Source organism: Lissotriton vulgaris, chromosome 7 (assembly GCF_964263255.1).
Source record: "Lissotriton vulgaris chromosome 7, aLisVul1.2, whole genome shotgun sequence".
Taxonomy (NCBI): Eukaryota; Metazoa; Chordata; class Amphibia; order Caudata; family Salamandridae; genus Lissotriton; species Lissotriton vulgaris.
Genome location: NC_141695.1, coordinates 381,241,050 through 381,265,570, shown reverse-complemented (window position 1 = coordinate 381,265,570; position 24,521 = coordinate 381,241,050). Strand labels below are relative to the sequence as shown.

The following is a 24,521-nucleotide window of genomic DNA, read 5'->3' as shown; positions in this document are numbered from 1 at the left end:
TTTGAGCGGACAGTTTGGAGAGATTAGAGAAGATGGGATCTAGCAAGTGTCCTTTCAGGTGGGTGGGATCGTTGCTAAGTAGTTGTAAATTTAGGGAGTTTAGATCAGCTTTCAGTTCTGTGCAAGTTTGTTGCCTTGATCATCAAAGTGGAGGTTTAGGTCCCGGAGGATGGTAAAATTAGGCGTTCCGCACGCCAGGGAGGTAATGGCATCCATGAGTGAGTTTATAAAACACCCTACCTGTCCTGGGGGACGGTATATTAGCAGCCCAGTTAGTGTGGTCGATGGCGGCAGGTGTAGAGAGAAAAGGACATTTTCACAGTCGAGAACAGGACTGTCTTTAAGTTGACAAGCGAGGTTATCGCGATAAATAATCGCGATGCCCCCACCCGTGCCCGTCGGTCTGTTAAGGTTTTTGATGTGGTACCCAGGAGGAAGTGCTTGGATAATGTCCGGGTCGGAGCTCTCGGACAGCCAAGTTTCTGTTAAAAACAGAACGTCCAAGTCCGACTCTGTTAATAGCAGATTGATTTCGGTATGGTGTTTGGGGAGTGACCTGCAATTCAGCAGGGCCATCTCCAGGCAGGCGGGTTCAGAATGAACTAAGGGGGAGGCCCTGTACGCGCAACTAGGGCATTTATGGGGCTCCTGTTCCGGATTGATAGGTCAACTAATAGTTGGGTATAAGAAATGGATTACTTCCCAATGTTGCCAACAAAGTGTCCGAATTAACAAACACCAAGACAAAGTTTACTGTTTTGGTTTATATTTCTACCAGTCCACATTAGGTGGTTTTAACATGTATTGTGTAAGGTTTTAATGAAATTGTAGATCGATTTATGTTTTTTATAGAAAATAAAATTGTATATTTTGTATGATATCTGTATTTGATTTTTTCATTGTTGAGCTTTTCCCAAACCAGTTGACAATATAGAATTGAGTGAGAGCTTTTGACTGAGTGAAGTGAGTGTCTAAATTGGTAATTACTTTTACCTCCCAAAAGGAAAACTTTGTTTTACCAAACAGTTACTTGGAGCTCTATTTCCCTTTGGGTTATACGGAATCCCTCTCTTCGGTTTAAGACTAAGGCCAGTCTTCGGCGCCAAGTTCTTGGGTGTTGAAGCAGCAGTCGCGTGGATGAGGAAGATGGCTTCTTTTTCGGTGTCGGTGTAGGATCGACACCGGGAATAGGCTGACTCAAGCCCGAGCAACCTGAAGGCTTAGTAGGCTTCTTTGCAGAGCCCGAGGGCGGGACGTGCGAAACAGTCTCTCGGTGTGCACCTGGACCCGAAGGTGAGGGTGTGACCGCAGCCTTTTTGGAGGGTGTCGAGGAAGGGTCGGAGTCGAAGTTCTTACTTACGACCAGTTGAGCTGGAGTGATGTCCTCAACGTCGGGGTCTTCGGCATTGGAGGAGCTGGTGCTTATTTCGGCCCGCTGCTGTTCTGGCACGTCGACGCCCTCTTGGAAGATGTCGTCCGGGATCGATGCGGACGAGCGAGCCATTGTTCTTCGAGCTAGTCGGTCCCGAATTGTCTTCTTGGAGCGGAAGGAGGCACAAGCGGAACCGGTCTTTGGCCTCATGCTCCGGTGAGAGGCAAAGGTTGCACACCTCACGTAGATCGGTGTGGGGAAACTTCAACCTACATCGAGGACACCTCTTGAATGGAGTCCTTTCCATGAGCCAGAGAGTAAGGCTTAGGTAGGCCCAAAGGCCTTCGCCGATGACCGGATTTCGAAGACTTCGAAGTGGCGAAGAGTCGCGTCGATGGGGACCGCGATCAAAACAATACCGTCGAACTGGGTGAGGATTGCGCGCCAAAGGAAAATCGGTTCCAAACTGGAGCGCTGGAAACACATCCGAGCCTGATGGCGGAAAAAAACAATCTGAGGATGGAGCCGATGCCCATGCGCAATATGGTCCAAAGTAGGAGTCACATATCTCGTGACTTCCAAAGAACTTTTCAGGACAAAAACAAACGGCAAAAATCCGGGCCCAACACTAGGTGGCGATCTATGCACAGTGTGTAATCTGCAGCTCATATGCCACGAACAGTATATTTTGATACCTGTTGGTTCTAAAATAAAACTATATCTTTCGATAGAAAAACAGTTGGCCTAGAGTTCAGTTCTTGAGTGTGTGCAACCTTTTGCTGACTGAGTGTGTACAACAAATGCTTTACACTGTCCTCTGATACTGCCAGACTGTGAGAAAGTGCCATCTTTCTTGCATTGGTATGCCCCCACTTTCTGCTGAACTGCTGATGAGTGTGCCCTGGGCTCCTGCCAACAAGATACCCAGGCCCTGTGTTCCTTCTCTAAAACTGTGTTTAAACTAAATCCCAATTGGCATCTCTGGCCTCCCTAGGTATCCAGTCATGGTGACCAGAGAAGACCCATAGGGGCTGCAGCACTTATTGTGCCACCCTTAGGGGCCCTGTACCCTGACACCCACACACTGCCTTTGCAGGCTGAGTGTCTAAGTACCGAACTAAATAAGGAGTCAACCTGGAACACATCCCTGTGTGCCATGCCCACAAGACCCACTGCTGTGGCATACCTCAGTCACCCCTCTAGCTGGGTGCCCTATGCAAGTGGTGTGGGCACATGTGCATAAGCCCTGTGCCCCTACAGTACCCAGAGCCGTTCCTGGGCACTAAGTGCAGTGATGCAATTAAGAGTATATGGTGCAGGGAGGTTGTCATTACAAATCCAGAGGAGAGGCTGCCTAGGCTGCCACAGAGCAGACATGTTGCTGGACCCCTGGGTGTAGAGCCCATCGCTGTCTTGGGCCTGCAACAATGCACATCCTGGGCGAAGTGCTAGGTCTCCTCCCCCAGGATGGGCAGGGGGAAGCTTCAAAGGCCTGCCGCCCTTGTGAGTTTCTCCAGAGCACTTGCTGTACTCAGCAACTGGACCCCACCAGTTCTTACCCCCACTTTGGCGGGAAGACTGGCGGGAAACCCTAGGTCAGGAAAGGGGGGTCTGCCAGTCTGTGCCAACCCCAACCCTCAGGTGGGAGAGGCGAGGTGAAGCACGACCCCGGGCTCCGGCCATCTTGAAGATGGGGAGCCCTGCCCAATCACAGTTAGGCTCCTTCCCCCCTCCCACAGGAGAGGAGCAGGCTAGGCGGTGTACCCACCCCAGAACAGGGACCTGTTGGTCCCTGCCCTTGCCCTACCTGTAACACCCCTAAATTTCAGTATTTAGGGGCACCCTGAACCTTCCCTCCTCAGATCCCGATAAGAAAAGAAAAAAGAAAATCAAGAAGACCAGCCATGCAGCTGCTAACCGTGTAGCTGCTAACAACAGGAGGACACCAACTGTCGATCCTGGAACCTGCTCCTGCTTAGTCCCGGCGACTCCTGCGGACAGCAACCTTGGACAACCCGGGGGACATGCTTGCCTTGACCATCTAACAGACTGGGACTCCCCTGAGCAGAGGCTCTGCTCCAACAGCAAAACCCCTGGTGCCAGCCAGGAACCACGAATCCAGCCCACTCTGCAACCACCAAGTCCGGCCGGTGCCCGAGTGATCCAAGACCACGAGGACGTCCCCCCGGCAACTGGAACCCGAAGTCCAGTGACCAAAGCCCTCCTCGACGACCCAGACGACGCCTGCAGCCTCAGAACCAGGAACCCCCAACCGCAACCAGCTGAGGGTAAGCTTTCCAGACGCCAAAAGACACCCCTGCACCCGGTGCCCCACGGTCCCCTGTGCCTTCCTTTGGGGTACCTGCCTCTTCTCCAAGATCCCAACTTACCTCTCGAAGTGGTGGTCACACCTGAAGAATCTCCATCCCCGAGCCTGCAGCCTTTGTTCACTTTTTAACTTTCCCATTGGCTAACATTGAGAGCCCGACGGCTCAAAAGCACCCTGCACCCAGCCGCCCGAGTGCCGCTGTTAGTGCAACTACTACCCTACTCTATTTCCCCACTTGCCCTGAGTAAGTGACCAGGAGCCCAGCTCCCACAGCCGCGTGGCCTGCTTGCTTGCAGCCACCAACCGAAGGCCCCCTACCCTCTATTTGATTGCATTGGGCCTACTCTCTCTGCACCCGGCTGCCTCTGTGCCGCTGAAGGTGCAACTACTGTACCTTCCCGACCCTGGGAGACCCCTGAGTCTATACCCAGAACCTTAACTTCACCAGTCGAGTACTCACCTGGAAAGCGATAACTCACTTTCCTGCCATTGGATAACATTGAGTGGTTTGGCTCGAAAAATTATCGAAGTGTGAAGTTTTGAAACTCTAAAATATTCCTATAAAATCAGCCGAGAAACGAATTTCGAATTACTCACATGGAGCCAGGAGAGGAGCCAGTACTGTACCTCTCCGCCCAGTACTGATCCTCAAAAGTAATTAGAACTGCACTTACCCATAACCTGAATTTTCTGCCATAGGAAACCATTGACTGCTTTTCTCTGAAATTTCTTTTAAGTGTCTACTTCCGAAAATTTCAAATATTCCTTAAAAATCATACCAACTACTAAAACGAAAATACTTACTTGTCTTAGGTAGAGACCCCAGTACCGAACCTAGGAGTCCAGTCCTGGATTACAAAAGTAACGAGAACTATAAAAATACCTTTATATTCTTTAAAAATCATTGCAATAACCAAAACGTTTTTACTAAACTGTTTTCAGCTTAGACCCTAGGACTGAATCTAGGATCCAGTCCTGGAGTTACAAAAGTAATCTATAAAGTAATCAACTGCATTTATGTAGAACAACCCATTGAGCTGAATGTTAAATTGTGTTTATAATTGTTTTGCCTACTGCAACCCCTGTACCTATTGTGTTTACAAAGTTTATTACCTTTCTGCAAAGTAATTATCTGAGATCACTCATATTGAGAAAAGTATATTTTGATACCTGTTGGTTCTAAAAATAAAACTATATTTTTTGATATAAAAACAATTGGCCTAGAGTTCATTCCTTGTGTGAAACCTTTTGCTGACTGAGTGTGTACAACAAATGCTTTACACTGTACTCTGGTACTGCCTTACTGCTCGACCAAGCTACCACTTTAGAGAGTAAGGTCAGCCCTGACTTTAACCTCTGTTATACCTCTGTGGGTTGTGGTGTCTATACGCACTGTACCTTAGTTTGGTCCAGTATATATAGAGCCACTTTCTCACACTTACTGCTCGACCAAGCTACCACTTTAGAGAGTATGGTCATATCTGACTTTAACCTCTATCATACCTCTGAAGACTGGGGACTCTATACACATTATACCTTACTTTGGTCCAGTGTATATAGAGCCACTTTCTTACAAGTAGCCATAAGGTGTCCAGTGTTGGGATTTTTTCTGTTTTGGATCCATAGGTGGTTCTTCAGACTGAAGTTTTTTGGAAGGAGTTTCTGTTTCTTTTGGAGTGGATTTCTGCATTGAAGAATCAATTTTTGGGTACCGAGTGTTTTGAATCCATTTCTTTACTTTAAACAGGGTTAGGGCGTGTAGTGTGTGGTTTGTTTCGGTTCCGAACTTTTCAGCGCAGATGTTTACAGCTCCGAGCTTTTAGGTGTGGAGCGTTTAGGCTCCGAGCATTTCGGTGTCGGAGATGTCCTTGGTACCGTCGACATAGCAGTAGTCTCATGTTTGTCCTTATGTTCCGGTGCCGAAAGTGTTCTTCGATTGGAATGGTTTACATGCTTCGCTGGAGGATTTTTCGTGTTCCTGGGATGGGCACAGGTTGTTGATCTTGTGCAAGTAGGTGCGTGGAATTTTAGCGCGACACCCGGGACATAGCTTGAACGGAGGCCGTTCCATAGGCTGCTTGCGTGGTCGGCACAGGTAGGCCATCCGGCCCACCTCGAAGTTCCAGATCGAAGGTTTTCCATTTTGGACAATACGCGAACGGGAACCGCGATCAAAGGCAATAGCGTCGAGGGGAGAGGATTGCGCATCGGAGAGGTTCGAGAACGATACTAGAGCGCAGCAATACACATCCAAAACCAATGGTGGAAAAAAACAATCTAAAGATGGAGTCCCTGCCCATGTGCACTATTACTGAAAGGAGAAGTCACCTACCTCGTGACTACAAAGACTTCTCGAAGAAAAACAAAGTGCAAATATCCAAGCCCAACACCAGATGGCGATCTATGCTAACGCATATGATCTACAGCTCATATGCCTTGAACATTAGAGTTCGCCACAATTCTTTCCAATCGATACAGGGGTGCCTGGAGCCAAACTGTGCGCAGGTAAGTAGATCATTTGCAGGGGCCTGCCTCTTCTTGGATTACATTGGGCGTAACTACCTCTGCACCGGGCAGCCCCTGTTCCTCTGAGGGTCTACCAACTGTACCTATCTATGCCCGGAACCGTAACTCTGCCAGTGGAGAACTTACCTAAAAGTCGATAACTCACTTTTCTTCCATAGTGCTTCACTTTGAAATTCTTTTAAGTGTGGAGTTTTGAAACTTTAAAATATTCATCTAAAATCAGCTGAACAACGAAATTCCGATTTACTCACCTGTTATCATGAGAGAACCCAGTGCTGCATCTTTTAGCCCAGCACTGACCCTAAAAAGTAATTTTAACCGTACTTACCTGTAACTTGCATTTCCTTCCCTAGGAATCCATAGCCTGGTTTTCACCAGAAAAGTTTCTAAGTGTCGATTCTCACAAACTACAAATATTCCTTAAAAATCGCCTGTATGACAAACGCATTCTTTCAACTGTTTACAGGAGATGCACCAGTGCTGGATCCAGGATCCACCACTGAGTAAGAAAAAGTAACGATAACACTACTTACCTGCTAAGTGAATTTCCTCCCATTGGATAACATTGGTGATTCTATGTGAAAAAAGTTTGTCATCTTTTAAAATACAATAATATTCCTTAAAATCACTACTGTAACCAAAACGCTTTTACTCAACTGTTTACAGGAGATTTCCCAGGACTGATTCTAGGATCCAGTCCTGTGGATTGAAAAGTAATCCATAAAGTAACTAAAAACCTGGCTCTTCCCTAATTAACATCTCCTCCTCAGTCCCTTTACTTCGTCAAGGATGCTGTTTTTCACTGCAAAGCGCCCTGAGACCTTTTGGTGAATTGTGCGCTATACAAAAGCATTTGACTTATGACTTTTATGACTTTTTAACAAGAAGCTAGCAACAGGCACCACGACGGAGGACTCTGTGTTCAGAATTTGGTGGGCCGCATATGCAAAACCCTCTCGGTAACCACAAGAATCAACGCAGGATTGGGAACCACTGAGGCAGAGTCGGACGCATCCAGGGAAGACCAAGAATCCCAGAGAAACCACGCACAAGCGAGCCACGCTCCAGGAGGGTTTTAAGAGGGAGGAAGGGTACTGAAACTACTTAAGGCTGCAGTTTGCGAATACCTCTGCCTTCAAAGCCCCTTCTCTCACAACGGTGAATGGTTTCTTTTTTAAGGTGTACAAAATTCCCCTCACTTCCATCCCTACCAAATTATAAGACCCCAAACATGGTCACTGATTACGGTTCCATGTTTTGTTTTCTCCGAGGGCTTCTGAAGTGAAGACTACTCCAGGTGGGATTTCTGTTCGGTCGGATCTGAGGGAAGATGCCAGAGCCACAATTTCTTTATTTAAAGAAAATAACCTATGTGTGTTTTCAAACAATTAAAGACTGAAGTAACGAAATAAAAAGCCTCCTTCCATCTTTCCACCCTGCCCAGGTCACAATTGCATACAGTAGAAAAGGCATGGTTTGAAGCTTGCAGACTATGGATAGTAAGACTTTTGCTGCCTCAGATACCAAAGCAATTCATGACATAAGACTTTCATGCTGAACAGGTATGCGGAATGGTATTACACTCACCTTGATCTCAGGTGTAGAACTGAATTGGGGAGGCCCATTTAAGAGAGGTTGGCTAGGCTTGGCTTCACTGAAGCTGGGTGTAGGAGAGCTGGGTGGGTTCACTGATAATGGTAACAGTAAACTTGGCCCAGAACTTATGCTGCTGGCTGACTGGGAGGCACTGCTGGTCTCCTTTCTGCAGATTAGACAAGAGGATAAATTAAATGTATGCGAATTGTTTAACCAGTTTGCACTGCATGAAGCGTTAGTATATTTATCACTATACCACACTCTACATCCCCTGTCCAGCACTCTGCACCTCAGCTCTTCTATCCCTTTACACTCCTAGCTCTATAAGACACTTAGTAAACTTTATCTACAAAAACTTTAATCCCTAGCTCAATGGGCTCTAAATGTCCCTCCGATTTCAATCCCTTGGACCTCAGAACGTAATTCAAGCCGAGTTTATTTTCTGTTTCTAATGCAATTATGTAGTACTCACGTAGTGCTGGGTGGTGGGTTGTGATGGGTTGGCTGGCTGCTTTGCGACTGCGTGCTGCTGAGGGCTGACTCAGAAGTATTTTCTGCAACCACAGAACTATAACCTGAGACAGAGGCAGAAAATTAAAATCATGCTAGAGCAGACACTAACACCAGAACTATACAATTAAGTTTCTTACTAAGTGATGTTGAATCACATTTAACATATTAAGGTAATGCAAGAATAACGAAAAAGTATAATAAATGGCTATGCCATATTGGAATTGAAGAATCCATGACTGTGCCTCAACACAGTGAGTACGGGGCCAGATATACAACACCATTTTGTAGTCACCAACCCTACGATTTGGAAAATCTTAAGAGTTTGCGACTGCAAAATACCATTTTCAAATGATTTTAATGTCTCATTGCAAATCACAATTCGGAGAGGGGATGAAAGTAGCTTCATCTACTAACAATAATATATCAATGGTTTATGAACATAACAATGGTCACAAACCATTAAAAAGTTATTCACACCTAAAAGGAGACGGTACCTCATATGGAAAAGGAAACTGGTCTCTGTTCGACAGCATCCGCTGTGGGAACTGTTTCAGACTGTATCAAGGGAAAGTACCCAGTGGTCTCTTTCACTACTCACCGCCCACTACCACCCCTTCCAATCTCTTCTCAAAAAGGATAGATTTGGCGACATCTGGGAATGCAAACACAGGAACGCTGTTCTGCTATTCCTTGCAAGCCACCATCCTTGCGTTCATATGCAACCAAAGGGTGGGGTCCCAAACTGCAATCTACCAAATATTCATTGGGTAGGTTGGTTGGTCTAAGACCCCTGCAACCAGACATTGTGCAACTTGACCTATTAGTACATAGATCACAAAAATGAAATGAATGAAAATGAATGAAAATGAATGAAATGAAAAGAAAATGTATAAAGCGCGATGGCTACCCAGGGGCGTCCCAGCACTGCAGAGGTTGGGCTAAGCGGAGTACGCAAGGTTTAGGCAGATTTTTTCAGAAGATTTGTTAAAAGGATGATTTATTAAAAAGTTTTAAGGAGCTTTCGGAAGGTAAGTAGTTTGGGCTCTGATCTGATTGAGAGGGGGAGAGTGTTCCAGATTTTGGCTAGGTTGTAGGAGAGCGACCGGCCTCCACACCTGGCTCTTCTGATTCGCGGCACTGTGGTGAGACAAGAGGTCCCAGATCTGAGCAGACGATTGGGATGATAGGCATTTACCAGGGGGCGGTTGATAGCAGGACCTGTTCCCCAGTAGGAGCGGTGAGCAATACACATTGCCTTGAATTCGATCCTCAATTTCACAGGGAGCCAGTGGAGATCTTTCAGTCGGGCTGTAACTGAGACTCGTCGTGGGATATCGAGTAGGGTCCTGGCGGCACAGTTTTGGACGATTTGAAGTCTATTGAGCGTGGACTGTGGGGCCCCAAGGTATAGGGCGTTTCCGCAGTCAAGGCGAGATAGAATCAGCCCTTGGACCCTGATCCGTCTTGAGTGGAACGAGAGAAGAGGGAGGATCTTGCGAAGTAGCCTCAGGAGCCCAAAGCATGTGGCAGCAAGCTTGGTGGCTTGGTAGTTAAAAGTGAGTGTTCTGTCCAGCCAGATGCCGAGACTTTTGATTTGTTCTTTGGGTTCCGGGGGACTGCCTAGGCAAAGGGGGCAGATGGAGTCGATGGATTTGGTGATGTTGTTTCCCAAGAGCATAATCCCTGTTTTATCCCCGTTTAGTTTTAAGCAGGAGCCCGACATCCAGGCGCCGACTGCTTCCAAACATTTGTATAAGCTGTGGTGGGAATTGAGAGGGGGGGTCTAACGCCACCACCAGCTGTGTGTCGTCCGCATAGGTGATGATTTTCACTCCAAAGGGGCGGACGACATCAGCCAGAGGTAAACATTAAAAAGGGTGGGGCTCAGGGAGGAGCCCTGGGGCACTCCACAGTTCAGGGGTTTGCTGGAGGAAGTGAAGTCTTTCTCAAATACCTGAAAAGATCTATCTGTAAGAATGGATCTCAGCCAGGTGAGTGCCGTTCCTGAGATTCCTATCCTACTGAGGCGGTGGAGAAGAATATTGTGGTTTACAGTGTCGAAGGCGGCACTACGGTCGAGTAGGACGATGGCCGCTGACCCACCACTGTCTAGGATCCTTCTTGCTTCCTCCGTCACTGCGACCAGGGCTGTTTCGGTTCCATGAAGGGGCCGAAAACCCGTCTGTGTGGAATCAAGTATGTTGTTTGATTCCAAGAAGTGTGTCAGGACAGAGTTGACATACTTCTCAAGTAGTTTACTGAGCCAGGGTAGTAGAGAGATAGGTCTGTAGTTGGAGGGATTGTTTTGATCGAGGCTAGGTTTTTTTAATAAAGCTTTGACCATTGCTCTCTTCCATAGAGGGGAGACGATGCCGGTATGGAGAGAGGAGTTAAGCAGGTCCCGAATGGTGGGTGAGATCTGACTGGTGATCGGGGTGAGAACCCGCGGAGGGGCCGGATCAGTAGGTGATCCTGATTTGACCTGTAGCATGATGCTTTCTAGATTGGTGAGATCTAGGGGCGGGATACATGTGAGGGAGACTGGTAGTGCTGCCGCAGAGCCTAGATCTGCAATGGCGCTGGGCGAAGGGGTGTTTTGAGAAAAGGAGGAATTAATGACTTATATTTTGCGGTAAAAGAAGTCCGCTAGCTCATCACAGTGGACCTGGGTGTTGCTGTGCTCCTTTGGAGCCTCGGGTAGTTGCAAAAGGGATTTTGCTATCCAATAGATCTCCTTGGGCTTAGATGCTGCCTTGTCAATCTTTTCTTCGAAATATTTTGCCTGCGCTAGTTTGATGCTAGATTTGTAGCTTTTGATAGCTGCTTTGTAGGCTGTTTTGTCTGCTGGTAGGTAATCGAGACGCCATTTTCTCTCGATTCTTTTGCAGGTGCGTTTGGCCTCTCGGAGATCAGTAGTGTACCATGGGGCGGTCGGGTTTCCCCGCTTAGGGTGGGTACGTTTAAGTGGAAGTACCAGATCTAAAGAGCTGGTGATCCATCTGTTGTAGTTCTCGTTGCCCTCAATAGGATTCGAAGTTTTGGTGGGTATGGTTAGATCAAGGTTGTCCCGCCATTCCGGCTGGGGGATTTTGGACTAGTTGCGTGACTGTTGAACAGTCGAGGGTTTGGGTAGGGGGTGGTTGGGGAGGGTCCATGTGAAAGGGATAAGGAAGTGATCAGCCCAGGGAAGGGTTTCCAACGTGTAGGTTCGGGCAGTTGCTGAATATGGGGTCCAGAAGATGGCCCTTCTGGCGAGTGGGCCCGAGGACTAGTTGCTGTAGTTCGAGAGCACCTAGGCTGGAGGATAGTTCTCTGGCGTTTGAGTTGTTAGGGTCGTCAAGGTGAGTGTTGAGGTCACCCAGGAGTGCGAGGTTTGCAGCTGTTGGGGCAAGGTTAGAAAGAAATGTTCCTTGCGTCCCGGGTGGGCGGTATATGAGCATACCTGAGAACATATTGGTGGGGCTGAATTTTATAGTGAAGGGGAGGCATTCACTATCCGGAACACGGACGGGAGTGCTAGTGACTTCGTATCCTATCTTGTGGATCACTGCTAGCCCTCCACCGATTCCTGTTTTGTGGTCAAGGCGGAATATTTGGTATCCGTGTGGAAGAGTTTGTACCAAATCAGGTTCCGAGTGTTCCTGCAACCAAGTCTCTGTGATAAAGAGGATGTCCGGGTTTGCATCCTCTATCAGTAGAGAAATTTCCGTAGTGTGCTTGGGGAGGGATCTGCAGTTGAGCAGGAGCATGGAGTATTGTGTGGGTTCCATTTTTGGGTGGGGTGAGAAATGAAATCCGCACTGGTTGCAGGCGGGATGTTGTATGGATGGATCCCATGCGTGTAGGCAGGGTGAGGGAAAGCTTCCTGCTTTAGTTGGAGGAGGGAGTGGGGACTATGGGTTCTGGCCTGGTAGGGCGACCGGGCAGGAGGGTGGCCCCTTGCCCCGGTTGGCCGCGGACGGGCGCAGACGGGCTTGCTTTTGGCGCGCCCGCTGCGCGTCCGAGGAAGGCACTTTTATATATGAGGGGGCGTGGCCTCAGGGCCATGGGCGTGGCCTGTGGGCTAAGGAGGAGAAATGGCGGCGAAGATCACTGTGCCGTGGCAGCGTTAATATCGGCTGCGCGGCGATTTCTGCAAGAGATTAGGGTGAGAGAATGCACTAGGTAAGTGCAGTGCAAGTAAAACAAAGTATTTTGTGACAATTTCAATTTTTAAAATCGAGCGTGCACAATCTCACCCCTCATTTGTAATCTCCATTTTACTACATCAGTTTCTTAGTTAAACCCTCAGTTCAACCCTGGGTAGCTGTGGCACAGAGGAACTAGTGCAAAACATTTAAGCTGCACCAAAACAATTGAAGAAATAGACACAACACAAGAAATCTGTGCTTTTATAAAAATGTAGACACAAGAACGAAAAAAATCCACCAGAGGTTTCCGGCGTTAAGGATTTTACAAGTAATAAATCAAAGCATTTTCACCCAACCGCAAACAAACCTTGGCAAATTCAAGAAAAGTTTTCGACAAAATTGGGTAATCAATCAGCATTTGTATAGCTCAGCAATGTCACCCCTAGGGGAATCTAGGCGTTGGAGGTGGTGAGTCTCTATAGAAAATCCAGGCCTTGAGTTTCTTCCTGAAGTCCGCCAGTGAGAGTGCTGTGTGGAGGTTGTTCCAGGTCTTGCCAGCAATGTAAACAAAACAGGTGATGGACAGAATGTGGATCAATGTCACACATTCACCCCAGTCCAAAGATCTCGGCCCAAATCCATCGTTTTTTTGCACTCCACACCACCCTGGGTTAGACAATGGCGATATGCAAATCAGCTCTGACCCTGTGCCCCATGGCAATGTAGTAGAAGGAGCAGCCTGCTTTGGCTGCGATGGATGCAGGGGCAATCAAAGCAGAGCACAGGTATCTTGCAGGGAGGTGGAAGTTTAGCGATGGTTAATGTAGGATGGTCCTTGGTTGAATGGGGATTGTATGCATAAGTGAGGATCTTGAAAAGGCATCTCTTCTGGATGGCTAGCCAGTGGAGGTTTCTGAGGTGGGGGTAATGTGTGTGTATTTGGGGATGTCAAGGATGAGTCTGGCTGCAGTATTCTGTATGGTCTGCAGTCTTAATGAGCTGGGAGATAATTCAGACAGAGGGCATTGCTGTGGTTGAGGCAGCTGGTTATGAGTGCCTGTGTGACCGTCTTTCTGGAGTTGACTGGAATCCATCTGAACATTCCGCAGACGGAACAAAGGGTGTGGAAGAAGGAGGAGGAGGGAATTGCATTGACTTGTCATTTCATGGTCAATTGACTGTAGAGAATGATGCAGAGGTTGCATGCGTGATCTGTTGGTGTGGATTCGGAGTTCCGCAGCCCACCAACTGTGCTCCAATGCGGAGATGTTCTTCCCGAAGATCAGTACTTCGGTTTTGACGGAATTGAGTTTGAGGCAGCTTTCTTTATTCCATTTGGCTATGTTGGTCATGGTGTTGTAGAAATTGGTTTTGGGGTTTGAGGGGTCCTCGGTGAGCGAAAGGATAAGGTGGATGTCGTCAGCATAGGAGACTGTTAAATCGGTTGGATCGGACTTCTGCAATGGGGAATAATGCAGATGTTGAACAGGGTGGGGATGAGTGATCTTAGATAGTACGATGCACAGGATGTTCTTTGGTGCAGAGGTGAAGAGAAGCAGATGGATGCTCTAAGGGCGTCCTGAAATAAAAGAAGCGATTCACTTGAGAGCGTTTTGATGTATCCTGATGTTGTGGAGTCGGACGATGAGGATGTAGTGGGAGACTGTGTAGAACGCTGCAGAGAGAACGAGGAGGATCAGGGTCACAGTTTTTCCACGGTCGAGGAGGGTTCTGTTGTGTCCTGTGGTGGTGATAAATGCAGTCTCTGTACTATGGTTAGCACGGGATCCTGATTGCAAGGCATCCAGTAGGTGGTTTAGTTCCGGGTAATTGGTGAGATGTTGGTTGATGGCTTTCTTGAGCACTTTGGCTGGGTAGAAGAGTTTGAGATTGCTGAGATTGCTGGGGTTGGCAGAGGACTTCTTTAAAAGCAGTCTGACCTCTGCATGTTTCTATCAGTTTGGGAAGGTTGCTTTAGAGATGGATGTGTTGAGGATGTTTGTGAGTTCTATGCTGATAGGGTTGCCTCGGAGGTTGAAGAGGTGGTGGAGCAAGGGTCAGTGGGTGCTCAAGAGTGGATGGAGGACTTGATGGCTGTAGTAGTTTTAGTGGTGACAGGAGACCAGGTGGTTATCGTTCGATTGGTGATACCTGGTTGGCTGAGGTTGTCGAAGCAGAGGGTGGTAAAGGAGGTGTGTTGTAGAAGGTGTCCATCTTATCGCAGAAGTTGTTTGAGAGGGTGTCACAGAGGTCTTGGGGGTGGGGGGGTGGACGGTGGTCTCTGTGGCTGTCGGGTTGGAGAACTCCTTGGAAATTTTGAAGAGTTCTTTCATGTGGTTGGTTGTGGTGTCGATGCGGTTGATGGCTGCTGCATTCTTGACTTCTTGGAGGCAGAGGTGGTTCTGAGCTCTGGGGTGTACATTCTGGCTTGTTTGGAAGTTTTGTTGGCTTTAGCTGGTTTCAGCGGGGCGACTATCACCACTGTTAGTGATCCATGCAGTGAAGTTCTGGACGGCCGGGTCAAGGTCTGCTGTAGTTTTATGTTGTGTGGTGCTGAGGGCTTGCGTCCATTGTATCTCTGTTACTTTTCCCCAAATTCGGGGGGGGTAGAGATATGGTACTTGGAGATGGTATGCAGGGCATCAGAGAAGGTAAAGTGGACGATGGCCTGGTCAGTCCAGGTGAGTTCTAGGATGTGGGTGAATTTGATTCAGCTGCTGAAAGTAAAGATAGCGTTGAGTGTGTGTTCGGCTGTGTGCACGGGTTCGGTGACCCGTTGGCTGAGGGCGATGTAGAGGTACTCCAGGAAGGAGGTTGAGTGGCGTTCTAGGGGTTAATGGGTGCAGACAGGCATGCCTTTGGCACTGCAGTGCTGCGGCCTCCATTAACACTCCTAGGACGTGGGAGGGGCGGGCAGGGAGGGGGGAATCGGCACCAGCAGGAAAATGGGCGGCGTCAGAAGGACACAATCTGCGATGTGGCCTGTTGCTAGGCAACAGTGAACTGTGACCAGTAAATCTAGCGGCAAGTGAGGCAGTAGAGCAGTATTACAGGGGAGCTGGGACTGGTCCAAAAGGTAAGGAAATTCTGGAACACTGGGTGTCAATGGGGTCGTTTGAAGTATTTGAGGGGAACCAGAAGCATCATTAGAAACTTAACTACACAGAAAAAAGCAGTTTTCAAGCAGTTCCATGTACTTTCAAGGCATTCCTATGCAGTGGTCCAGATACATCTGGAATAAAGATGCTGAAGATGCTCAAAGGATGCTGAGGAAGCATTGCGGTAGACTGAGGTCTTACTCAGGGCATTTATTGTTCCACGAGGATGGTGGGGGGTATCTTGTTGCAGGGTCAAAGTCCCATGAAGTCCCCTCCGGTCTGACCGAAGTCCAAACACCAATGGATGGTTCCAGCCACGCTGCAGGCAGCAATCCCAGGCTCAGCAAATTCGGGTGCAACTCTGTGCATCAGGTCTTGGTCCTGCACAGCAGCGGTGGTAGAGGCATGAAGACTTTGCCTACCAACTTGCCGCAGCAGGCTTCTTCAACTGTGAGTGTGCCTGTGCCGCGAGCAGGAGGCCAGTCGACTAGCCCTTGGGATTCTTTTGGCTTTGCTGTGGTCTGGAAGCAACTTTTCGTTTAAGCAGCACAGCCCCTTCCTTCACTAGTCACCAGGTGCAACAAGTGCAGTACTCTTCAGTGCAGCCTCTTTGCAGGTCCCTCAGTGCAGCAGTGCAGTCCTTCGGTCCTTCCTCCAGTCGGTAGATATATACGGTCTGGTTGCAAAGGGTGCCCTCTCTATGCTTCGAAAAAGCCCTGAGAGTAGGATAGAGTTGCTAGCCAATGGGCTACCAGGTTCACTCCCACCTGGTGACCACTTCCTGTGGAGTGTGGCTTCTGGCTATTTGTGACCATTGTGCTGACTCCCAAGATTGTGAGACCCCTCTCTCGGTGTTCAGATCTTACCAGCCCACCCCTGGGGTGTGGGGAAACTGGTTTGGCAATTGGGTTCCCTCCCCTCTCTGCTCCCTTTACCAGCCTGTCTGTATACCTTTGGTAACACCTTATTTGTTAGACACGATTTAGCTGGGATTGTATGTTGCAGCCACGCAATACCCAACTATGCATGCCTGAACATCACAATCTTAACGACCACTGCCTCTTAACCACGCCCGTCTTTACAACTAATTTAGTTGTAATGGCATTCTTGGTAAAGACATATACATAGTTACGGTTCTAACCCAGCCCCACGCCATCAAATCTAAAAGCAGACCCCAACCATAAATACTAATCCCACTCAGCCTTTAAAACACACCAGCCCCTGTGCCCTGAGCCCTAAAACCCACCCCGCAGACATTAAATCGACCCTAACCCCTCTAGTCTTGTGCCCTAAATCCTTCACCGCAGAACTCGACCCCGACCTCCACCAGGCCCTAAAACCTTCACCTCAGAACTCGACCCAACCCGACCCCCCCACCCTGAGCCTTAAAGAACAAGTTACTTACCTTCGGTAACGATATATCTGTAAGAAACAGTAGTTAGTATTAGATTCCTTACCTTAGAATAACCCCAGGCGTCAGCCTGGATCCGGAAACTTTTGCGTAGCAGTACCCTTGCGCGTCGGTAGGCGCCGCCTCCGCGCGCTGACGACAGTTCTTTGTACACAGCTTTTCCGCGCCAGAACACGCAGAGCCATGTGAGAACCAACACTGGTGCAATTTGAAACTAGGGACCTGAAAGGGATGTCCTTAACCCTAGGTATCAGTTCGCAGAACGGGGAGGATGGGTGGGGCGTTAAGGAATCTAGTACTAACTACTGTTTCTTACAGATATTTCGTTACCGAAGGTAAGTAACTTGTTCATCTGAAAGAAACAGGTTAGTATTAGATTCCTTACCTTAGAATAGATACCCCAGCAATACCAACCCCGGTGGTGGGTCTGCGAACCAATACAATCCTACACCAGAAAGTCCTGGAGGACCGAACGGCCAAAGAAGCCATCCCTCCGGACTTGACTGTTCAGGCAGTAGTGCCTCGCAAAAGTGTGCAGCGAGGCCCACGTAGCCGCCTGGCAAATGTCCTGCAAAGGGACTCCCCGGCCCAGGGCAGTAGTAGCCGCCGTGGCCCGAGTGGAATGGGCCCTCAGCCCAACAGGAGGCTCCTTCCGAGCCAAAGAGTAGCACGCTTTGATGCATAGAACGACCCACCGCGAGATGGTCCGTTTATGTTCCACCCGTCCCTTCTTCGCACCCACGTAGCCAACAAACAGTTGGTCATCCACCTGGAACTGGCGTGTGCGATCCATATAAAATGAAAGCGCGCGTTTTGGGTCCAGACGATGGAGCCGCTCTTCATCCTTTGAAGGATGCGGAGGCGGGAAGAAGGAAGGGAGGGTGATGGACTGCCCGATGTGAAAAGCAGAGACAACTTTGGGCAGGAAAGAAGGTCTAGTTCTCAAAACCACCTTGTCAGGATGAATGGACAGGAAAGGAGGTTTGACAGAAAGAGCCTGGAGCTCACTCACTCTCCTGGCAGAGGTGATGGCAACCAGGAAAGCCGTCTTTAAAGTCAGGAGACGGAGAGGACAGGAATGAAGGGGCTCAAAGGGAGCACACATCAAGAAGGTTAGAACCAGGTTCAAGTCCCACTGAGGCATCACAAACGGAACAGGTGGATACATGTGTGTGATGCCTTTCAAGAATCTCGTTACAATGGGGGACTTGAACAAAGAAGGTTGATCAGGCAGCCTCAGAAAGGCTGAAAGGGCAGAAAGGTAGCCCTTGATAGTGCCCAGAGCAGAGCCCTGCTGGGCAAGAGAAAGAAGGAAGAGAAGAACCTCAGAAAGAGGGGCAGAGAGAGGATCCACAGCCTTTGCTGTGCACCATGCCACAAACTTGTTCCACCGACAGGCGTATACCGATTTCGTGGAGGAACGCCTGGCTGCTAGAATCACATCACAGACTTCAGGAGGCAAGTCAAATGGCCTCAACTGTCGCCGCTCAATCTCCACGCATGGATGTGGAGGCTGGACAGGTTCGGGTGGAGGACCGTCCCCTGCTGCTGCGACAGAAGGTCCTCCTGAAGGGGCAGGCGGATCGGGGGACCGACTGACATGCTGAGTAGCTCTGGATACCAGTACCTTCGAGCCCAGTCCGGAGCCACAAGGATGACTTGGGCCCGGTCGCGCCTGATCTTCTTCAGCACTCTGGGCAGAAGTGGTATAGGCTGAAAGGCGTATAACAGACCGCAACTCCACTCGCGCCGAAAGGCGTCGCCGTGCGAGTGCCGTCTTGGAAACTCCAACGCGCAGAACTGATGACATTGCGCGTTCTCTTCTGTGGCGAATAGATCTAACCAAGGCTCTCCCCATTGCCGAAAGAGGCCTTGCGCCACGTCCGAGTTCAGACGCCATTCGTGATCCATCGAGCACCGACGGCTGAGTTCGTCCGCCCTGGCGTTCAGAGAACCTGCCAGGTGTTGAACCGTCAGAGTCACGCCCTGACGTTCCAGCCATTGCCAGAGGCGCAGAGCCTCCTGGCAAAGGGTCCACGACCCCACCCCGCCCTGCTTGTTGCAGTACCACATGGCGGTGGTGTTGTCCGTGAACACCTGCACCGCACTCCCGTTGACAAAGGGGAGGAATGCTTTCAGTGCCAAATGAATCGCCCGGAGCTCCAACAGGTTGATATGGAGCCGGGACTCCGCCGGAGACCAGATGCCTCTGATCTCTGCCTCTCCCAGTTGTCCTCCCCAGCCCTGGAGGGACGCGTCCATCACAACAACGTGCTCCGGTTGGGGAAGGGAAAGGGATCTGCCTCTGACCTAATCGCGATCCGTAAGCCACCACTGCAGTTGTCTTGCAGTGCCCTCTGAGATCAAGACATGGTCGGACAGGTTGCCCTGATGCTGGGCCCACTGAAACTTCAGGTCCCAATGCAGAGCCCGCATCCGCCACCGGGCGTGATGCACCAGAAGGATGCAGGAGGCCATCAGCCCCAGCAGCCGCAGAGTAAACCTGACCGAAACCCGGGATAACGGCTGAAAGATGGGAATCAAAGCCTGTATATCCTGGACCCGCCGTTCCGGAGGATAAACCTGAAACTGCGCCGAGTCGAGAACTGCTCCGATGAAAAGGAGCTTTTGAGAGGGACACAGGTGTGATTTCGGCACATTGATGGAAAACCCCAGCTCGTGTAGGAGGTCTGCCGTCATCTGGAGGTGGTGGACGACTGTCTGGGGCGAGCCCGCCTTCAACAACCAGTCGTCTAGGTAGGGGAACACTGAAACCCCTAACCTGCGCAGATGGGCTGCAACCACCGCCATCACCCTTGTGAACACCCGTGGGGCGCTGGTAAGGCCGAAGGGGAGCACGACAAACTGAAAGTGCTCGTGGCCTACCGTGAACCGCAGGTAACGCCGGTGGGCCGGCAGGACGGGGATGTGAAAGTACGCATCCTGCAAGTCCAACGCTACCATCCAGTCTTGCGAGTCGAGAGCAGCCATGACCTGAGCCAAAGTCAACATCTTGAACTTCTCCTTCCGGAGGAAGCCGTTGACGCTCCTTAGATCCAAGATAGGACGTAGGCCCCCTTTGTCCTTCTTGGGCACCAGAAAGTAGTGGGAATAGCAACCACGTCCTACTTCTGGCCGAGGAACGCGCTCGATGGCCCCCTTGGCCAAGAGGGCCGTAACTTCCTCCTGCAGAAGTGTCAAGTGGTCCCCCGACACACGGTGGTTCTGCGGTGGCATGGCAGGAGGAGTGGTCTCGAAGGGGAGGGAGTAGCCCCTTCGGAAGAGCTGCAGCACCCACCTGTCCGATGTTATTGTGCGCCAGTGGGAGAGGTGATGGCGAACCCTGCCACCCACCGGCGTCATATGGGCCTGAAAGCACAGACTAGGAGGATTTAGAGGCGGATACTGCGGGGGGAGGTGTGGTCTGACCTCGCCGCTGTCCCCGACCGCCGCCACGGCGGTTTCCACGGCCGCCACCACGTTGATAAGTCTGTTGCGGCGCGTGGCTGGCAGCACGTGTGGGACCGCCCCTTCCTTGGCCACGAAAGGAGCGAAACGACCCCGTTTGCTGCCGCTGGGTCGAGAGACCCAAGGACTTTGCCGTGACCCTGGAGTCCTTGAAGCGCTCCAGCGCGTGGTCCGCTTTGTCGCCAAACAGGCGACTGCCATCAAACGACATGTCCATCAATGCATTCTGGACATCTGCCGAGAAGTTGGCGGACCTCAGCCAGGCGTGGCAACGAATCGCCACCGTAGTGGACATCGCTCTGCCCAGTGAGTCGGTCGTATCAAGACCACACCTGATGGAGTACCTTGCTGCGTCTCGGCCTTCAATCATAGCCTTGCCGAGCTTCGCCCGTACCTCCGGCGGGCATTCAGGCAGCAGGTCCGCGACCGTATCCCACAGAAAGTGGGTGTAGCGGCCCAAGAGGCACGCGGTGTTGCAAGACCGCAGTCCCAGACTCAAGGACGAAAAGACTTTTTTGCCATACTGGTCGTACCTCTTAGATTCCCTGTCGGGCGGGGCCGACGGGAATGCGGTTTGGGAAGTGGAGGCCTGGATCACCAGACTCTCAGGGGTGGGATGGGTGGACAGAAACCTGGGGTCGTCCGAACACGGACGGTGGCGTCTGGCCACGTTCTTGTCAACAGGCGAACCTGAAGCGGGCCTGGACCACGTGCCCAAAAGAACGTCAGTTAAGGCCTCGTTGAACGGCAGCAGTGGCTCCTGTGGGCATGACTGCGGTTTGAGGACCTCAGTGAGGAGGTTAGTCCTCACGGCCGCGACGGGGAGCACAAGGTTTAGGGCCTTGGCAGCCCTCATCAACACCACTGAATAAGCTGCCCCCTCCTCCGAAGCTACGGTAGGAGGTGAGACAAAGCCAGGGTTGGGGGAGTCGTCCAGACCACTGGCGTCACCCAAGTCACCCGTCCAGTCCACGTCGTACTGACACTCACGGGTCAGAGGGTCCTCAGACCCCTCCCACTCCTCTCCGTAATCTACATCATCACCATATTCGGAGTCAACAATGTAGACCGGCTCCTCGGGGTTCACAGGCCCCATCGGCGTCGAGCCCGGCGTCGGACGACGCCGGTCCGACTCCGCGTCCGGCGCCGGAGAGGGAATGGGGACGGCGCCGCAGCACCGGCCGGAGCCGGCGCCGGAGAACCGGTGCCGCGCGGGGGCGGCGCCTGGGGTTGCCCCGATGGATTCGGCGCCGGAGAGGCCGGTTGACCAGCCGGCGTCGACCCTGAGGGCCCCTGCGGCGCCGGGATCGGAGCCGTCGACAGATCCGGGGCCGGAGCACCCGACGGCGTCGAGGCAGGATCACCCGAACCGCTAGGGCCCCCCGGACGGGACCACAGGGCCCGAAGGCGCCGCGGAACCCGTCGGAGGAGACAGAGCCCTTATGGCCATGAGGAACGCCTCCATCTCCTTGGGCGACGCGCCTTGCCCAGGGACCGCAGGGTATGGAGCAGGCCGTGTCGGCGACTCACGCGGAGCCGCGGGGTTGGGGTCACCCGAACCCCCGGCCGCATCGCGCGAGCGTCGGGGGTACGATGACGACGCCCCGACTTCTTGTGCTTCCTACCTGAGGAACCAGATGAATGGTGACTACTTCCGGAGCGGCGACGGCTCCGTGACCCTCGATCGCTCCCTTGACCTCCGGCCGGACCGGGACCGCTCTCGACGCGGGGCCGACACCCGGAGCTCGAGCAGCTTGCGGGACCGCTCCCGCCTAGCTTTATTCGTCAAGGCCCGGCAATCGACGCAGGAGTCCACGTCGTGGTCGGGGCCCAGGCACCGGAGGCAGAGTCGGTGATGGTCTGTGACCGACATCGTACGGTCACAGTCGTCACAATGCTTAAAACCGGGCATCCTACCGGCACCGTAGAAGAGTTCAAAAAAAAGATCAAAGATCAAAAACTGGTCAAAAGACCGAAGTACTGCACTTCTCGGATCTGCGCTAACTGGCGCGGAAAAAAGAAGAACTGACATCAGCGCGCGGAGGCGGCGTCTATATACTCCAGCGACGTCATCACGGCGCACGACGCCGACGACGGACGCGGAGCCGCAGGGGACGCCTGCAGACAACGCCTACCGACGCGCAGGGGTACTGCTACGCAAAAGTTTCCGGATCCAGACTGACGCCTGGGGTTATTTTAAAGTAAGGAATCTAATACTAACCTGTTTCTTTCAGATACCACCAACGCTCTAAGCCAAAAATCCTTTACCCGAGAATTCTACCCCTACCTCTCCCTGAGCCCTAAAATCTTTACCCCAGAACTAGGCCCGAAAACCCATTCACCCGGGCCCCTAAAACCAGGATCCTTACCACGCTCCTGCTAATCAGGGCCTATTTTCCTTCCTTAAAACTGTATTGAAGCCTAAACCCAATTGGCATCTCTGGCCACATGTGAGCCCCTGGTAAATGGTACCATACGTACCCAGGGCACTGTGACCAGAGAAGGCCTCTAAGGGCTGCAGCACTTGTTGTGACACCCTTAGAGGCCCTGTACCCTGACACACACACACAGTCTTTGTAGGCTGCGTGTCCTGGTGCAGAACAAAGTGAAGAGTAAACATGGCACATCTTTGTGTGCCATGCCCACAAACCACAGACCTGGCATACAGTCACCCTTCTAGCTGGGTGCCCTATGCCAGTGGTGAGGGTACAGGTGCATGAACCCTGTCCCCCTACAGTAACAGGTCCATTCCTGGGCACTGTAAGTGCAGTGCTGCCATTAAGAGTATATGGTGCAGGGAGGTTGTCATTACGAACTCCACAGCATCATAATGGCTACACTGAAGACTGATAAGTTTGGTATCAAACTTCTCAGCACATTAAACCCACACTAATGCCAGTGTGGGATCTAATGTAACATGCATTACAGAGGGCATCTTAGAGATGCCCCCTGAAACGACCAACTCCCAGTGACCTGACTCAGTGGCTGCCTAGGCTACCTCCACCAGACATGTTTCTGGACCTTCTGGAGCTTGTTACTCTTGGGGTTCTGAAACAATGCACATCCTGGGACAAGGTGCCAAGCCTCCTCCCCAGAATGGGCAGGGTTCACGAAGGAGAAGCTTCAAAGGCATGCCGCCTTTGTGAGCCTCTCCAGACCATTTGCTGCTTTCAGCAACTGGTCCCTATTGGTCCTACTCCCCACTTTGTGGACGAGAGAACCGGTGGGAAAAACAAGTGAGGAAGAGAGGTTTGCCCACCCCTGCCAAGTCCACCTCTAAGTTGGGGGAGGCTAAGTAAAGCACAACCTTGAGGATGGGGGGACCCAGCCAACCAGGGACAGGCTCATGCCCCCTCCCACTGGAGAGTGGCAGAATAGGGGGTGTACCCACCTCAGGGAAGGGACCTATTGGTCCCTAACCTTTATCTACCTGCAACGCCCCTAAATGTAGTATTTAGGGGCACCCTGAACCTTCCTTTCTCAGATCCAGCAACCACAAGAAAAAGAAGAGAAGGAGGAGAAGCCGTGCAGAGCTAAAAAGAGGACGACATCCACTGACTTGGCCCCAGCCCTACAGGCCTGTCTCCCCTCAAACCTGTTCCTGCAAAACCCAGGCGTGTCCAGTGGACAGCAACCTCAAAAACCCCAGAGGACACGTCTGCCTTCACTTTCCAAGCGGTTTCTCCCGAGAACACCGGACGTGTTTGAACTACAGTTTCTGGTGCCAGCCAGGAACTGCGAATCCAGCCCACTCTGCACCCGCCAAACCAGGCCCGAGCTCGAGTGGAAAAACACCACAAGGAGGTCCCCCCGGCGATCCTGACCAGAGATCCGGTGACGCCTGACCTGCCTCAAGCCTCCAGACGATGCCTGCAGCCTCAATCCAGAGGACCCCCCCCCACCGCGACCTGAGCGGGTAAGAAAATCCAACGTTACAAGGCACCCCTGCACCCGACGCCCCACGGTCTTGTGTGCCCAACCCAGAGGTGCCTAACAAACCATCAACATCCCTACTTACCCCTCAAAGTGGTGGTCGCTCCTCGAAGAACCTCGTCCCCGAGCCTGCAGTGTTTCTTTG

General features: G+C 51.2%; 1 protein-coding gene across 3 annotated transcripts in view; it reads right to left on the bottom strand.

Annotated features, from left to right (window-relative positions):
* Nucleotides 1-24,521, bottom strand: part of CNOT3 (CCR4-NOT transcription complex subunit 3) — a 992,943-nt gene that overhangs the window by 232,762 nt on the left and 735,660 nt on the right. For all 3 annotated transcript variants that reach the window (XM_086930326.1, XM_086930324.1, XM_086930325.1), the window contains 2 exons: nt 8,296-8,398; nt 7,815-7,989 (listed from right to left, as the gene is read on the bottom strand). In XM_086930326.1, the coding sequence (XP_086786452.1) occupies nt 7,815-7,989; nt 8,296-8,398 (278 nt within the window). The remainder of the gene's footprint in view (nt 1-7,814; nt 7,990-8,295; nt 8,399-24,521) is intronic.